This window comes from Gymnoscopelus microlampas (assembly GCF_963454915.1).
Source record: "Gymnoscopelus microlampas genome assembly, chromosome: 5".
Lineage (NCBI taxonomy): Eukaryota > Metazoa > Chordata > Actinopteri > Myctophiformes > Myctophidae > Gymnoscopelus > Gymnoscopelus microlampas.
This window is the reverse complement of record NC_139942.1, coordinates 685,009-703,190: the sequence shown is the minus strand read 5'-3', so window position 1 is coordinate 703,190 and position 18,182 is coordinate 685,009. Positions and strand designations below refer to the sequence as shown.

The 18,182-nt window shown below is 41.2% G+C and overlaps 1 protein-coding gene across 3 annotated transcripts in view; it reads right to left on the bottom strand.

The window, feature by feature from the left end:
* ythdc2 (YTH domain containing 2) overlaps positions 1-18,182 on the bottom strand; it is a 62,858-nt gene that overhangs the window by 21,722 nt on the left and 22,954 nt on the right. For all 3 annotated transcript variants that reach the window (XR_014600830.1, XM_084058176.1, XM_084058175.1), the window contains exons 14-23: positions 17,469-17,647; positions 16,387-16,483; positions 14,532-14,619; positions 9,071-9,151; positions 8,703-8,785; positions 6,849-6,954; positions 5,348-5,467; positions 3,206-3,287; positions 1,949-2,139; positions 992-1,118 (exon numbers count right to left, since the gene is read on the bottom strand). Coding sequence is in view for 2 of the 3 variants with exons in the window: in XM_084058176.1 (XP_083914302.1) it covers positions 992-1,118; positions 1,949-2,139; positions 3,206-3,287; positions 5,348-5,467; positions 6,849-6,954; positions 8,703-8,785; positions 9,071-9,151; positions 14,532-14,619; positions 16,387-16,483; positions 17,469-17,647 (1,154 nt within the window). In the remaining variant the exon portion in view is untranslated. The remainder of the gene's footprint in view (positions 1-991; positions 1,119-1,948; positions 2,140-3,205; positions 3,288-5,347; positions 5,468-6,848; positions 6,955-8,702; positions 8,786-9,070; positions 9,152-14,531; positions 14,620-16,386; positions 16,484-17,468; positions 17,648-18,182) is intronic.

Here is an 18,182-nt window from a genome sequence, read left to right as displayed (position 1 = left end):
AAGGACGTTCAAAAATGTCCTTTCAAAACAAATCCTTTTTTTTGGAAAATTCCACAAGAGGGCGCTCTAACAACTTAAGAATGATCCCTCGACTCTGAGAGAAGGAATGGACGGATGTGACGTCATCCCCAAAAAATGACACTTCCGTCCACTCCTATGTTATCAGTTGTAGGAAAACATCTAGCTCGGATAATTTTTCTCTTTGATGAAAACGAGCCTTATTCAACGGTCGGTAGCAACAAAATGGCCAATCGCGGTTATACATGTTTTGTTCCGGTGGATAGAGGAAACCCTCTCCCTCCCCCTGGACACCATTTGTTTACATCTATGTACACACCGCGGGTCCCGAGGGTCTCCGTGGATCGTCAATATAAGGTGAAAAACGCTGGCATGGGGATGAAACGGAATACAGTGGATAATTTAATCCAGCCTCCAGTATAAGTAAAGCAGCAGACTGGGGGAAAAAATAGACACAGTGTGCAATCTCCTCCTTAACTCATTGACTGCCAGAGTTAAAACGTCATCTATGGCTGCCTTTGCCAGCGTTTTCGAGCGTTTTCACTAACCTTTGAAAAACTCATAGAATGAGTGAACCCATTAAGACCTGGAACGCATCTGTCATTTTTTGATTTGAGGTAAAAAGCCGTATTTTACACTTTTGGCTATTCAAAAATAGCAGATACACAAGCTCATAGCGTGGCACTCGGTGCTATTTTTGAAAAATCGTGAAAATGTGTGCAAATCTTTGAATATAGACACGGACATTTTTTACTCAAATCTTTGCTTATGGGGGTCCCTGGAACAAAATATTTTCAGATGGGGGTCCGCGGCCAAATACATATAATTTTGAGGGTCCTTGACATGAAAAAGATTGAGTACCACTGATATAGAAACAAACGTTTTTCAGAATACTGTTGGGATTTAGGAGACATGTAGAATCGGCTTCAGGTCTTACTGGGTTAAGACTCATCCCCAAAAGTGCAGTACGTACCGATGGCTCGGAGCTGTCCCAGCAGCTGTGTCCTCATCCCAACGATGATCTCCAGCGAGGCCTGGGACAAGAAGTTCTTCTCACAGAAGGAGCGCTCCCAGCCGTCATTGCAGGCCTTCTGCCATGCCTACAACACCGCGGGACAAACACACACCACCAGGGTTCATTTTTGCTAAATTTGATCAATCGGCTATTTTCGGAGCACACCAAGCATACTGGATCTCTTCTCCACCATTCCCTCCCTAACATTTAGTTTACATCAGTGAAAACATGATGAGTGTGTTCGGATATGCGCACCGGGAGCACACTCACGTATTGGTTTGTATTGGACCAATGCGCTCAGCGTCTTATATCCGAACGCACCCATAGTGGACAACATTTTTTTGTAGGGGGCTTAAGGGTCCATTTGGTTACATTTGTACAGAGTTATGAAGCTCCTTGAAATTAAAAAAGTTTCAGAAACACTGATTTAAGCTGTAAAGATATCAGAATACACTTCATTGTCACATCACATCATAACACAAGTGTTAATATGGTCGACTAAAACTATGACGAAAAATGTTTGTCGACTACCTTTTTCCACTGACGAAAACTAAATAAAGACTAAGCTATGATAACTAAAACTATGACTTAATATATTGACAATTTCGTCAACAAATAAAAACTAGACTAAAATGTTCCAGTAGACTAAGACAATTTTGTTGCGATCCTGAAATATCAGATCTACAAGTAGATCGACTATTTTCGGAACAAAGCTAAGTATAAATCAGGCAATTCAACGCAAACATTTCAGGCAAAATACATTTTAGTCGACTAAATCAACCGACTAAAATCGTATGATATTTAGTCAACTGGAACAAGACTAATAAAAAGACTACATCATTCATAAACTACATCAAAATGTGCTGTCAAAATGACCACTGGAGGGGGTTGAGGGTCATGTGGTGCAGTGTGTACCTGGAAGGCTCTCAGCAGAGCCATGTGATCGCTGAAGGTCCCCGCGGTGAACCTCTTGCGGCAGAGCAGAGACGCTCTCTTCTCTGAGGCCTGGGCAGGCAGCACGAAGGGGTCGCGGTGGGCCAGCGTGCAGGCGATGGTCAGGATGGGGTCCAGGCACTTCAGAACGACTCCACACAGCACCATCTTACCTAGGGACGGGTAGAAAAATGTGTTTTTTACAAGTAGGGACCAAATCCAATTTGATGGGTACCAGACAGACAAAAAATATATAATTAATGAATCAAAACTGGAATCGATAAAATCCTAATTTTTTAAGAGTCCAAATTATAATATAAATAATGTATTTGGCCGCGGACCCCCATCGGGATGGGTATTACAATTAGGCTACAAGTAGGATTGTCATGATTATGACCTGCCCAGAGTGAGGGATGCTCATAGGTACTCAACCAGGGGACGTTCATGTGATCTTGTTCTCCCCAGTTTCAGGATGCTTACGAAGGGGAAAAATGCGTTCTATTAAGCAGCCCCTACTCAGTGGAATGTCCTCCCTTCAGCCCTGAAATCCCTACATTTCATAGCAAGATTTAAGAATGACCTTAAATCATGGCTCCATCCCAACACTAACTGGTCATAGTTAGATCCCTACCCCGGATAGCCAACTCTGCATTGGATTCTTTCTTGGGGTACCTCTTGTCCTATATGTATATCTTCTAACTTTATATGTATATAGGGATTTATTTGTCTTTGTTTCATGCTTGTTTGTACAGTTTGTTGCGTGTTGTTCTATGTCTCAAGGTGGACAACAATGGAAACAAGCTTTGGCTTTTTTGTGTATACTACTTGACGATTAATTGTGACACAAATAATTGCGATAAACAACTTTTAGCATTGGAACATATGCCTTTTTGGCTTTGTGCAACAGAAATTGCACAGGGTAGATATGACAAATGAAATTTAAAAAAATAGTGCTCAAGCTCACAACGTATGGTGCGTTGTGAGCTTGTAGATCTGCTATTTTCACTATATTTTAAATGGGGCTTAAGTGGTTAATTCACAGTTTCGGTTTCGGTCTCAAGAGTCACTTGCTAGAAATGCAGTGGAGTCAAAAGTACACTATATCTGTGAAAGTAGATGAGAATAATAATAATAATAATAATAATAATAATAATACTAACAATACTCAACAAAATGTACTTAAATAAGAGAACTCATTCACCAGTGAATCCTAATCCTAATCCTAACCCCTGGTCTTACCCAGGTGTGGCTCCACAGGCAGGTCAGCCAGATGGTAACCCAGCTCTGTCAGGTCCTCTGACGGCTCCATGGCATCTACCGTCTGCAGTGGAGAGAGAGAGGGGGGAGGGGTGGGAGATAGCGGGGGGGGGGGGGGGGGGGGGGTTAGAGCCGTCACCATTCTGACATTTTTACTTGACGATTAATATTCACACAAATAATTGCGATCATTGACTAATAGTTTCATCATTTTGGGGGTCCTTGGCAGGCAAAAGTTTGAGAACTACTGATTAGGAAGGCCTTTGTAGAATGGGCTTCAGGTCTTAATGGGTTAAAGGAGTCCCCCACACTAGCACTGTTTCCTAAACAATGAACACAATATGTAAAACGAAGTTTTAGCTATATTGTTCCAGCTGAGGCTTTAACCTTTGCTCTTATTAAAACCTCAGAGACCAGCAGGGTTTTACGGAAGACACTTACAAACATGTTGCGGATAATAACTGGAAATAGCCACAGGGGGGTCCCCATCAGATTTTTGGGGGGTCCCCAGATGACAGCAAAGTGACAATTTAAGGACATTTTTAATACCTACATTTTTCAAAATCAAAAGTAAGTGCATCAAAAGTAACTATACTACAAAAACTGGTCAACATTGGCCAAATTATCAAATAATATAAGAAATAGACAAATATTGTGAAAATAGCCGATCTACAAGCTCAATATTTATCTGTGGAACCGAGTCAAACTAAATGTAATGCCTCAACTCCTACAATTCCAAGTGTTTGTCAGGGTGGGGGGTCCCCAGTTCAAATATGATTATTTTGGGGGGTCACGGTGTGACAAATGCACATTATATTTATTATATTTATCTGCTTGATCTATGGGTGTTAACATACACGAGTGATGTGTAACATCTGATCTGTTTATGCATGTTATTATATACGAGTGATATGTGACATGTTGGACTCTATGAGCTATATGGACATTTCCAATTCACGTGAGGGTAATGGGTCTGATCAGTGGGTGATTGAATGATTTGCGCCACCCGACTTTACAAATAGAAGGTGTGGTATTGGGGGGAGGGGAAACAAACAAACCTGTGTACCGGTGGGAACGGGTGGAATCGAGAGAGGAGATCTCCTGAGCGCCAGCGTTACTAGTTTAAGTTGTAAAGTTACGTTAGACTAAACAGTAAGCTGCAGCCAAGACGCAAGAAATAGCGAGCCCAACGGAACGAATCGTTGCTGCCGTGGGGTTACAATCGCGCTGGATTTATGAATGGACCGCCCGTCACCGAGAGGATTCTGACGGAGCCACGGGTGAGATAAGTCCATATTTCTGTTCCTGAGGATTACAAATTATGGGGTACCCCGAACTTTAAGTTACCTTCGGACCGCGACGTGCGGAAGATCGTTACCGTTTCATTTGGATATAAGGACTAATACTAAAAGACTTACTCGAGAGCGTGGGAAGAAGAGGCCGTTTGGACACTAACCCGTGAACTGTTGTTATTGTTTGAAGCGTCGGTCTGCAGTGACGTGCATCCTTACACCCGAGTAGTTTGGTTATTGTTTGCATTCAAATGAAAGCGTGATCTAAGGGGCTTGTTGAAATAAGTACTGTTTTTGTTTATCTGTTTGTTTATTTATTTTGTTTATTAGGGAAAGAGTTAGGGACAAAAGTTGATTTAAAAGCCTGAAGTGTATTATTTATTTACCATTTGATTTGTCAATTGTTTATTTTGTGGCTTTATTATTAAATTAATTTCAGTTAAAAACCTGTCGATCCCGTTGATTTTCCTTTAGTTAATAATTCTCCTTTCAAGGTAAAGGCCGATTGTTACAACGGCCTGAAAAGGTTGAGAACCACTGCCATAGAAGACACGCTGGCTTCTATGGAATCCAATTGACTGAAATCAGCCCCCCTGGGGCATGCTGAAAATAGCCGAACTGCAAGCTCACAACGCGTTGCAGCACGACTCGTTGTGAGCTTGTAGATCTGCTATTTTTGAGAGCGCAACCAAACATAAAATGACTTGTCTTAGTTGTACTGGATCTCTTCTCCACTCATAGGCGCCGATAGGGGGGGGGGGGGCTTTGGGTCCAAAGCCCCCACGGACATTTCTTTTATTTTTAGTCGACGAAATTGTGTGGATGTTGTTACCTTGAGCATTTGCACAGCGTTCTTCACAATATGGATGGGAGGTGGTTCTGGAGCTCTGGCCAGGAAGTCAGCGACGGGACAGTTGATTGGAGCCAGTAGTTTGGTGTGCAGACACAGCTCCTGAAACATTACAATCACAGGGATTCACCACTTAAACCCTCTATTCTTAGAAAAAAACTGATTTGCAACTGCTGCTTTTTTTTTTTTACAATCTGTCTGGTACATTATGTTAATACAATGTTAAGTTGTATTATAATTAGTACATGTGTATGGTACATTATGTTAATACAATGTAAGTTACATTATAACTAGTTGGTCTCCCTGCTCTTCTTTTGAGAGATTTACATTCTGTGGTCAGGTGGGACACCTACTGGCTGATAAGAGGTACTGCATCAAAATGCATTTCAGCCTCTACTCAAAAGGAGTACGCTTGTTTCTACACAGCTGCGTGTGATACGCAATATTCCCTCAAATGCATTCATTTCACTATGAATCAAAATGATTACCTTTATAATTGATTACCTTTATAAACATGCTATTATTAACACAATCAAGCAACTGAATTGAACAAAATAGCGCCTTCTGCTTGTTTCTTGGTACGCAAAACAGCAAAGCAGTCTCTCAGAAAGGAGGAGTTTTGCACACATCGGAGTTATCTCTCATAGAGATGAGAGATAACGTAGGTTCTCATAGAAATGAATGGACTAAACGGAATAAAGGACAGGACACACAGCTGTATGGAGACGTTATATAGCTCAAGTAGACATTTCGGAGCTCGTGCAGGGGACACTGGTTTAAGCCCCTTTCTGTTAAAGGGGTAGTTCAGTCAAAAAAATACTTTATTTCTATCGTTTACTCACCCCTTTATTTCTATCGTTTACTCACCCCATGATGTCTTGAATACAAGGAGAATTGTCATTGGATTTTAAATAAAACATTTTAAATATTGATTTGATGCTCATATTAACCTTAGGAAGTATTATGTTGTTTTTTATTTGCACATGCATTCCATAAATTCCATAGGAATTTATGGAAAAAATAGCAGATATACAAGCTCTACGAGCTTATAGATCTGCTATTTTTGAAAAATCGTGAAAATTTGAGCAAATCTTTGAATATATATTTTCTTTTAAAGCAAACATTAACTCAAATCTTTGCTTTTGGGGGTCCCGGGCACAACACATTTTTAGATGGGGGTCGGCGGCCAAATTCATATCATTTTGAGGGTCCTTGACATGAAAAAGTTTGAGAACCACTGATATAGAAACGTACGTTTTTCAGAAAACTCATAGGATTTAGAAAACATTTTGCAGAATCGGAACCTCAGGCCTCAATGGGTTAACTAAAACTAGACCAGTGGTTGTTATGCAAGGGATAATCAAAGGGGAGCAGATTGTGACTAACTCATCAGTGTGTGCCATGGTCAAAGACAGTTTGAAAACCACTGTGCTAGAAGGGCAGGGAGGTGATGGAGGTAGAGGTGATGATGGGTGGGTTGTACCTGTAGTGGCATCCTCAGTAGCTGCGGAACCTGGAACTCCTGCATGCTGTTGAAGCGCAGGCTGCTGAACATGTGGAAGCAGATCCCAGGCTTACACCTTCCAGCCCTGAAGAATAGAACAGTTACATATAGAATCATCTTTTTTTAACCCATTGAGACCTGAAGACGATTGTCTCCTAAATCTCAACAGTTTTCTGAAAAACGTATGTTTCTACAGTGTATCAGTGGTGTTCAATCTTTTTCATGTCAAGGACCCCCAAAATGATATGTATTTGGCCGCGGACCCCCATCAAAATATTTTGTTCCAGGGACCCCCAAAAGCAAAGATTTGAATTAAAAATGTTTTAAAAAAAATGTAAAAATATATATATATTCAAAGATTTGCACACATTTTCACGAATTTTCAAAAATAGCAGATCTACAAGCTCATAGCGCGGCACTCACCGAGTGCCGCGCTATGAGCTTGTAGATCTGCTATTTTTGAATAGCCCAAAGTGTAAAATAATGCTTTTTAGCTCCAATCTAAAAATGACACAGTTCCAGGTCTTCCAGGTAAAAGAGCCGCCTTGGGTGTTCTCGTAACCCTGACGTACAAAATGGGACCGTCGGGTCCATTTGGTTACACACCCAAAGTTAAATTAACACCGTAAATTAACTGGAGGGGTCCCTGTGTACATTTTATATCTGTTTTAGCCTATGTGCTTGGAAGCTAAACTAGCCCTTGTCACTGTGTTCTATTTACTCCCAAGTCCCAAAGGTGCCATCTCGCCGAGCGGGTAGTCCTGTTCAATCTCCCCAGGCAGAAGGCTGGGAAGGAGGTAAAATGCACGCCCGACTTGGTCTGTGTTTCTGACAGCTTGATTATAAACGATGAGGAGGTCGATATATTTTAGTCATGAAATAGAAAATAGTCGCTCAATCTTTGTTTCGTTTTGGGTGTTTTTGTAACCCAGAGAGCGTACATAATAGAACCAAATGGACCCGCGGTCCATTTACATCGCAGAGTTAAATTAACACGGTAAATGAAGGTCCCTGTGCACATTTTCTATCTGTTGTATGCCTGCAAACAAAACAGGCCCACGATTCAAATTGGTATTTGAGTCAACAAACTGCGTTTTCTACTGACAGGACATCTGAGCGGGGAGGACAGGACCTGCTCTGTGCTCTGTCATCCCCGGTCAGTACAGTGGCCGGCCGGGACGGGAGGGAGAATAACACACGGTCGGTCGGTGTGTGTTTTTGACAACTTGATGGAGAAGAGAAATTTTTCCCACAGTCGCGTCGCAAACTAGTGAAGCGACGGGACACATTTTTATTTGCCAACGCTGACCAGCGCGACCAAAGGGAGGTGATTGAAGCGACTAGAAAAAGGATATATCTCCAGGTCTGAACGCACCTATAGGGATGCACCATATTGGAATTTTGGCCGATGTCCAATTACCGATTGATTGCATGGTCAAATCAACCGATACAAGTTTCCAGTAGGGTTTACCTTACACTTGTTATACAGTAAATGTGATTCTGGGTGCAGATGCAGACTGCATTCTGCTGTGCATTCTTATTACACGTTTTATTAGGCCTACTGATGCACATCGTTACCTACACATTGAATTGCATATTGAATAAGACAGTAAACCATGATGTGTGTTGATGTGTGTTGATATACTACTGTGTGCATGCAAATATGGCCAAACAAAAAAGATCATTATACTAGAGGTGTGTAGTGGAGTTCTGTTTACAGGGCCTTAGTCATTAGTGGCCACATTTACAGACACAATGACATACTGTATGTGTACACACAGACGGGTAGAAAGATAAACAATAGTTTGACACAAACAAGTTTTTTTCTTTTACCTTCCCTTCCTCTGCAGAGCGCTGGCTTTAGAGATCCATCCCATCTTCAGCATGCTCACATGGTTGATGGCATCAAACGACTTCTACAAGAGGGTCACATACATACGTTTTGTTTAGATCAGCAATACTCTAACTTTTGAAATGCATAACACCACGGACCCCCATTTCATACCACTTTTATCTATGGGACTCCAAAACGATATACTGTAAAATCCTCTGTTTATTTAACAAATGGAACCCGTAAGGGTCCATTTGGTTCCATGTGTACACTCTCAGAGTTACAGATCCATTTGGATCACTGGTGGTCCCTGTACCCGACGTTGAGAAACAAGGTCTGTTAAAGAGGACATTATAAGAGTGGACGGTACCTCTTTGACTTTCCCCGAGTCGATGACAAACACCACATCGTTGATGGTGATGCTGGTCTCCGCGATGTTGGTGGACAGGATCTGAAACACAGTGGGGGGCGGGGCTCATCAAAACCAGGACACAACGCAAACACCGAGGACTCTGTGGCATTTCTTCCAGCGTCTTTCAAAACAGTTTTGGGACGAAAACACACCGGTGGGCATGTGAAAATATCAGATTTTCAAAAGTTTCTATTTTCGCTATTTTAGAACATTTGTGGAAATGTATTTCATCAATGACATGCCCAATTATATTTTTAAGGGTATAATATTTTCCTCTGTATTGGGGAAATGAGTGAGCAAAAAACACCATAGTACAATTAAAAGCAAATTCTTAAATGTTGTGTAGTTATAGTGGAAATATCTATATCTACAAGCTCACGTGTTTATATAAGTGTCAACTGGTTAACCAGTGGTGATCAACATTGGTTTGGGCATAACATTTGTGGAATTCAGCCTCTTATATCTCTACTTATTAAAAATAATGAACCCCTTTCATTGGGATGTACAAGCTTGTAGATCTGATATTTTCGCCAAATGTTCATCTAATGTCACCAAATGTTTGTCTATTTTCACCAAATGTTATTCAATCACAAACACTCACGTCAAAGTAGATTTAACCATTTATTGCAACAAATGGAATACAGTTAAGCTTGGCGTTAAAGCTCCGCTCTTGGAGATATTCCCTGAATTTTGTCGACGCAGCCTGCTCAGCATATCGTTGCTGTCCGGAAGGAACCAGCCAACTCCATTTTTTCGATTTTGCTTCTTTTCCCATAAATCAGTGCTATTGAACACCCTTTACGTCTGTGTGTTGGTAAAAAAAAATTGAACCAATGAAAAGTACTAAAAAGTGCTTCTGACAAAAAACAGCCAACTCCATTGGTTCCTCAAACTTTCTGCTAAACCAGCAAACTCCAGCAAAGGGGGGTGTAGTTAGCTGGTTTTGCTGACTCCAGGCTCCACCCCCTTTTGACCTCCAACCTCAGTGGCTGCTGTTACATGGACAGTTTCATTCGGAATGAATACACTTCTATTCGGAATGAATGAATTCATTCAGAATAGAAATGCTCATGTAAACACGTCAATTGGAATAGAATATTCCATTCCAGTCTGACCCGAATGAATTTTTATTCGGGTTTGGAGGGGTGGTATAGACCGTTTGAATCGGGATATACCAATCGGAATTGACCTGTTTGGAATACATGCATTCCTTTGCGCATGTCTGTGCTTAGTAGTGCTGTCAGAATTGTCCAAAAATGACCTATCAAATCTCTAATTCGGCAACGGCTGGTGCTGAGAAGCGCTCGCTCCTGCGGGATAAAATTAATGATTCTATTCTATATAGCGTCATTTAATAAGCCTTTTTCTAAACGGGTATTTTAGTCCTCAGTTTTTAAAAAGAATCCCTGGCCACATGACAAAGATTTTTTTTTAAATCCCTGTTTTAAATCAGATTTTATTTTATTATTTTTGTTTATTTTATATATGAGGGGCCAAATACATATACATTTTAATCACATGTTAAGGCCCAATACTGCAATAGCTGCATTATTTTAATAGCATACGTGAACAAAAATAAATGAAAACAACATAATTAGGGCGCAACTGCAGCGAAAACAGATGAGTTTTACTTCATCAATTCATTACATGGGCAGCCGGAACGGTCGTCCCAAAACACCCCGCCCCACGCACCTTTTGAGCGGGCCATCCACGGCTGCTCCATGGTCGCTGGATTTTGACCCGGGGCGATTGTGTTTTAGGGCGACAGACCCCGCATTCAACTCGTGTGCGCTCCGCGGCGCAGAAAGAGGGTTTTCGTCACAGTGAATGAGTTACAGCATGTTTCAAAGCTTTTTCATAATACAAGAAAAACGTGACACTCGGCATAATGAGTAGCTTATACTTTCTACTTAAGTAGCCTATATTTTCATGCCAATACTTTTGTACTTTTGCCATAAATGAGCGTGCCTTGTTTCATACACTGTAGTGTGTTGCTCTCTCTCCTTCTCTCACTCCATTTATTATTATAATGACCAAGAGCGGTCCGGTGTTTATGTATTATTATTTATTATTATAATGACCATGTGCGAATGCGCAATGACGTCATCGTACCTACATGAGAAATGTGACAAATCGTAGCCTATAGGCTAGCCTAAGTTTTACCGTGTCTGGTACCCCAATACAAAAAAAGAAACTGGTCTGAACTTGTAAATCTGCTACTTTTGCATTAAAACGGCGATAACAAAGGAACACAGGCTTGTACCACATACAACGCTGCCTGGCCAGGAGTCGGTGCGTTGCTTACCGGCCTGCCTGCCCTACGACCTACAGACCTCTGCCGCGGAGGCACAAGGGGGCTATTGCCTCCTCCCATGCCCACCAGGGGAAGCTCTGCTCTGGGTAGTGGCCCCTGGTCCATGCCCGGGCGTAGGCGGGAACCACTTTGCGCATGTCAAAAGTTATATTCCGAATGAATGCTTTGGTCATGTAAACGAGGAATACTTTTATTCGGGTCCCATGTAAACATATGCAGGTGAGTGGAACGGATTCCTCTATTCGGAATGAGTTCATTCTGAATGAATACATGATGTCCATGTAACTGTGGCCATTGTGAGCTTGGAGGTCCATTCAGGTGTTCTTATCAATGATGAACAAAACCTCCTAACTCCATTTTTGTTTTGTTTTTTTCATTTCCTGAAAAATTAACATTTTGGAGTTAGCTGGTTCCTGCCGGACAGCAGAGATATATTCAGGGAATGCTAAGCAAATCCCCATAGGGATACAATGTCAACAATAAGCAATACATTGACATATTAGTTTGAATTAGCAGATATACATGATAATCACAAGTATTTGAGCCTATGCCAGACTCTAATCAAAAGGTGGAGGCTGGGGTGGAGGAGGAGCTAGCAGAATGCATTGGTCAGCAACCAAGAAAGACGTAGTGAATAGGAAGCCGTATTTAAAGGAACCCCTTGCTAATGCGTGAGTTGTGAATGGAGCATGAATGTGTGATGTAATGACCAGCAGCACTGTGAATGGGGAATAGAAAGCTGATGTTCAACATCAGCTGACTGACAGCTGATTACAGCTTTGGCGTGCAAGACTTCCGTGTCCTGCATGAACTAACGCTATGCTTCATTAATGGTGCATCATGAATGGTGCATTTATCCGAAGTGCATTACGTTCACCTATTCACACACATATTATTCACACACAGACGGCAGAGGAAACCATGCAAGACACCGACCTACTCATCAGGAGCAGGTAAGGGGTTCAGTGTCTTGCTCAAGGACACTTTGACAGTAACACAGGGGATCGAACCGCGAACTCCAATTTCCAAAGCGGCCGTTCTACCTCCTGAGCCACGGCCGCCCCCAAATGTTGGTCTATATGTTTACCCATTACGCTTGTTTCGCTGCTTGTATTGCTATTTCCAAATAGCAAATAGCCGATGTATACAGGGTTAAAGTGGTTAGACTTTTTTTTATTTTTTATTTTGAGGCTAGATTATTTTTGCTGGAGGCCCCCTGGAACCCAGGGGACCCCTGGGAGTCCCCGGTAGGGATGGGTATCGTTAGGATTTTTACGAGTCCGGTTCCGGTTCCGGTTCTGCTTATCGGATCCGGTTCCTATCGGTTCCATATTTCGGTTCCAAAATGGTAAAAAAATAAGAGGTCAAATGTTTATTTAATAGAGATGCACCGAATGGAAAATTCTTGGCCGAAACCGAATACCGAATACAGGAAACACTTGGCCGAAAACAGAATAGCCGGAAATTATTAATTTTAAAAATATATATATACATTTTCTTTAAAGTTTTTTTGTACCATTGCTGCGCCTCTGTTGTAGAGCTACATGATTATGGCAAAACTTATCATAACTATAATGGGTCCATATTGAGATCAGTTATTTAAAACATATTTATTTATTGTGTAGAATTATTGATTTACTATTGTGTAGTAACAAAATACAATATGCCTCAAAACATTACCCTGCCATATTCAAGAAATTAAAACTAATATTGAATAGCCTATCAAAAGGCATTATAATGTCTGCAGTTGCATTATTGCACACACAGCCAAAATGCATTAATATTAGGTCTGCCATTCCTTCCTTTTGAAGAAGTCACTTTCAGTTTCATTTTTGAAAGACACACACACACACACACACACACACACACACACACACACACACACACACACACACACACACACACACACACACACACACACACACACACACACACACACACACACACACACACACACACACACACACAGCAAATCAAGATGACAACGTTTGCAGGGCAGGCTATTCCTTCCCTTACTACTTCAGTTCAGACAGTGGTGAGTGAGGGGAGAGGGCGAGGGGCGGTGCGGGGAGGAATGAGGCTGGGCTGAGTGCGCTCGGAGAGAAGCAACAGCTCTTCCATACGGAGAGACGCTGCTGATGTATACTTCTCCATACAGCGGTGTTTTACCGGATTTGTGATTTTTGCTCAGATTGTGCTGTTTGTGTAGGACTTCTAAACGCCTTTGTTTGAACGGCTTTTAGCGCATCTAGGAACCGATACGCAGAACCGAAATTACATATTTTGTATGGGTACCCGGTACCGACCATTTCTTTATCGGTTCCTACTTGGAACCGTATTTCGGTACCCAACCCTAGTCCCCGGACCCCACTTTGAAAAGCACTGCTTTAACCTATTAACCCATTGAGCCCTGAAGCCGATTCTTCTGAAAAACGTATGTTTCTATATCAGTGATCCTCAATCTTTTTCATGTCAAGGACCCCCAAAATTATATGTATTTGGCCGCGGACCCCCATCAAAATATTTTGTTCCACGGACCCCCAGAAGCAAAGATTTGAGTTAAAAATGTTCGCTTTAAAAATATGTATATATATATTCAAAGATTTGCACACATTTTCACGATTTTTCAAAAATAGCAGATCTACAAGCTCATAGCGCGGCACTCACCGCGCTATGAGCTTGTAGATCTGCTATTTTTGAATAGCCCAAAATGTAAAATAATGCTTTTTTAGCTCAAATCTAAAAATGACACAGTTCCAGGTCTTAATGGCTTAAGACCTGAGGCCGATTCTACAAATGTCTTATGTTGCTATAACAGTGGTGATCAAACATTTTCATGTCAAGGAGCCCTAAAATGATATGTATTTGACCGCAGACCCCCCATCTCAAAATGTTTTGTTCCAGGAACCCCCAGAAGCAAAGATTTGAGTTAAAAAATGTTTGTTTAAATATATTTAATTGTCATCGGTCAGTAGGAGATTCAGTAGGAGTCTCCTACTCTGCAGGTCATTGTAATTGATAGAAAATTATTATTTTTTGGGGGGAAGTACTCCTTTAAGCCAAGAAGAGTGTGATGTTGAATCAGTTTCTTTGGATCAGACTCACTATTTTCCTGACTCCAGGGGGCGTGTTCCTCATGACCTTCTTCTGGTCCATAGTTTGCATGTTGGAGTGCAGGGTGAACACCTGGAACCTGAACAACATCAACACATCGCATGCTGTTATTCAAATTACGACCACACCCATATATCGGTTTGGTCCATACATTATCAGTCATTATTTGACTTTTAATGAACGGTATCAGCAATTATGGGGGCCGATACGCCCCGATATTTCAATCGCTTTCTCTCTGTCCTCCCTGTTTAGGACTTGTCATTATAGGTGAAAATGAACAAAAGTTTTCAAAAAATAGGCGCCGCGTTGTGATCTTCAGAGCTGCTATTTTTTATTTTTTATTTATTTTTTTAACTCTGGATTTTTCGTTCTTGGCACTGAGGGCATTCAGAAAAAACTCGGGATAACTCATTGTGTGGCACTGAGAGAGTTAACAAACTAAAATCGTTAGGTCTAGGATTCTCCAAAACCGGTAGAGATATTACACCCAGAAATCTGGCATGGGTCGGGCTCTAGCACAAACGTTTTGACCTCATGGTTAATTAGTCTCTGTCATTTCATCGAGGAGTATTTCAGCAGTGTGACTGAGGAAAATGTCTCGTCTTGCTGTCATGGCAGAGCTTCCAACAGTACAGAAATGCTACATGGTGCATCTATCTATTAAGCACTTTTAAAGTGCTTTACAATGTGCAACACACACACACACACACACACACACACACACACACACACACACACACACACACACACACAGGTTGGGATCCTTAGGGATTTTAACGGTTCCGGTTCCTTAACGATTCCCTCTTAATGGTTCCCTTTAACCGTTCCTATATTTATATATTTAACATAAATTCAATCATACATAGAGTATTGCATACATATTATTGTAGTGGTTCTCATAGTGAGGTGAAGGGACCCTGTGGTTTACTTGAGGGGGTTCCAAATGGACCCTTACAGGTCTGAAACTCAGAGTGTACAAATGGAACTTAATGGACCCTTACAGGTCTGTACACTCTCAGTGAAATTAAAGATATTCAGAACCACCGGTATTGTAATTGTAAGTAAGTACATTTTATTTATATAGCACATTTCACAGAGGAGTCTCACAAAGTGCTTTGTGAGACTCCTCACAAAGCACTTGTACGGCAGACGTGAAGTCCACACCAGCCCTGTCAGTGTAATAAAACCCGTTCCAAATGTGATCATGAAACCGATTCCTGTTTCCTCAAATGTTGGATCCGGTTCCTCCGGTTTCCGGTTCCCAACCCTAACTCACAGACACCCAGTGGCGGAAAGTAACTAAGTATATTTACTTACAGTAAGTACAATTTTGAGGTATTTTTACTTTACTTGAGTATTTCCAATTTCTAATACTTTTACTCCAGTACATCTCGGATCCAAATTTTGTACTTTTACTCCACTACAATTATTTGAAAACTTTAGTTGCTAGTTACTTTGTAGATTTTGATTATTAGACAACACATGCATTAACCACTACATATATTTCGGCCATTTGAAAATAGCTGATCTACAAGCTCACAATGCGTCGCGATGCGACACATTGTGAGCTTGTAGATCTGCTATTTTCAAAGGGTTTTTATACATTTGAAAACTTGAAATGGGACAGTCTGCATATTATGAGTACTTTTACTTTTGGTACTTTAAGTCCATTTTGATACCAATACTTTTGTACTTTTACTCAAGTACATTTTGGATTCTTGACTTTTACATTGCAGTATTGATACTTTTACTTAAGTAAAAAAATGCGAGTACTTTTTCCACCACTGCAGCGACCAACCTGCTCATCAGGAGCAGTTAGGGGTCCAGTGTCTTGCTCGGCGTTTACCTGCGAGCGTATTCAGAGAATCTTTTGTCGTCACAGGTGATGCGGTCTTTGAGGCCAACAATCTCCTCATATCCAGGCAAGAAGATCAGAACAGCGCCTTGAGGGGAAGGAGAGCAAGCCTTTTTTACTGCACTGTTCTAGGGCCGCGGTTCTCAAAGTGGGGTCCGGGGACCCCCAGCAAGTGATATCCCTTTGTTAAAATAAGGGTTAAACAACTATATATTCTGATAGTAATCATTGCTATAGAGTGTTTGTTCATTAACAGGGACCTCCCCCTTCTCTCCAGCTCTTTATTAAACGGTCAGGATACCAATTTTATCCAATCAGGAGAGAGAACTCATACCGGATACAGGATATATCAAGTGAACAAGTGAAATTGGAAGTGATGACACAAAGAAATGAGCAGACAAAACTGGAAATGGAACAAACTGTTTTATGTTTATTCAAGAGCTGCAGAGACAAGGAGACTCCTGTTACTGAACAAACACTCTATAGCAATGATTACTATCAGAATACAGAGCTTTAAGCTTTTAACCCTTTAACCCTTTAAGGCCGGGAAGGGAACGCATGTGTGTCATTTCAAGATGTCTTTGGCTATTCAAAATGTAGATCTTGTAGATCTGTTATTTTTTAGAAAATTTGTGCAAAATGTGTATATACATTTTTAACTCAAACCTTTGCTTCTAGGGGTCCCTGGAACAAAATATTTTTAGATGGGAGGGGGCCTGCAGACAAATACATATTATTTTGGGGGTCCTTGAAATGAAAAAAGTTTGAAAACCATTAATATAGCAACATAAGTAAAATAAAAATAGAAGACATTTGTAAAATCCCCAGAAGCAAAGATTTGAGTTACAAACTTTCGTTTTAAAAAAGTATACATATATTCGAACTAAAGATTTGCACACATTTTCACGATTTCCCCCCCAAAAATAGCAGATCTACAAGCTCATAGCGCGGCACTCGGTGCCGCGCTATGAGCTTGTATATCTGCTATTTTTATATAGCCAAAGAAATCTTAAAAAATGACACACAGATGCGTTCCCGGTTTTTAAAGGGTTAACAGGAAACCATCTCCTCACCGTCCTCAGAGGTGGTGCAGATGTTGTGCAGCAGATGCATGACGAGGTCCAGGTCCACCTTGTCGTCGTCAAAGCTGTGGTGATAGGCCTGCAGCAGCTCCTGCTCCTCGGGGCTCAGCTCGGCGCTGCCACGCTGCACCAGGGTGCTCTCATCCACATGACTGCTCTCTGCCATGGAGCTGTAGGAGAGAGAGAGAGAGAGAGAGAGAGAGAGAGAGACTTTAGTCTGCAATAGGGATGGCGAGGTTAAACCCATTTAACCCTTTAAGACCGGGAACGCATCTGTGTCATTTTAAGATTTCTTTGGCTCTATAAAAATAGCAGATATACAAGCTCATAGCGCGGCACCAAGTTTTTTTCCTGAAGTTTTTTTTTATTTTATTTTTTACTTATGTTGCTATATTTTCAATGGTTTTCAAACTTTTTTCATGTCAAGGACCCCTAAAATAATATGTATTTGTCCGCGGACCCCCTCCCATCTAAAAATATTTTGTTCCAGGGACCCCCAGAAGCAAAGATTTGAGTTAAAAATGTATATAAAAAATGTGCACACATTTTCACGATTTTTCAAAAAAATAGCACATCTACAAGCTCATAGCGCGGCACTCGGTGCCCCCCCAGAACATTTTGGGGAAAAATAAATAAATCTAAATGATTTCAACACTTTCAAATATGATCAAAAATAGCAGGTGAGATCTGCTATTTTTGAGAGCC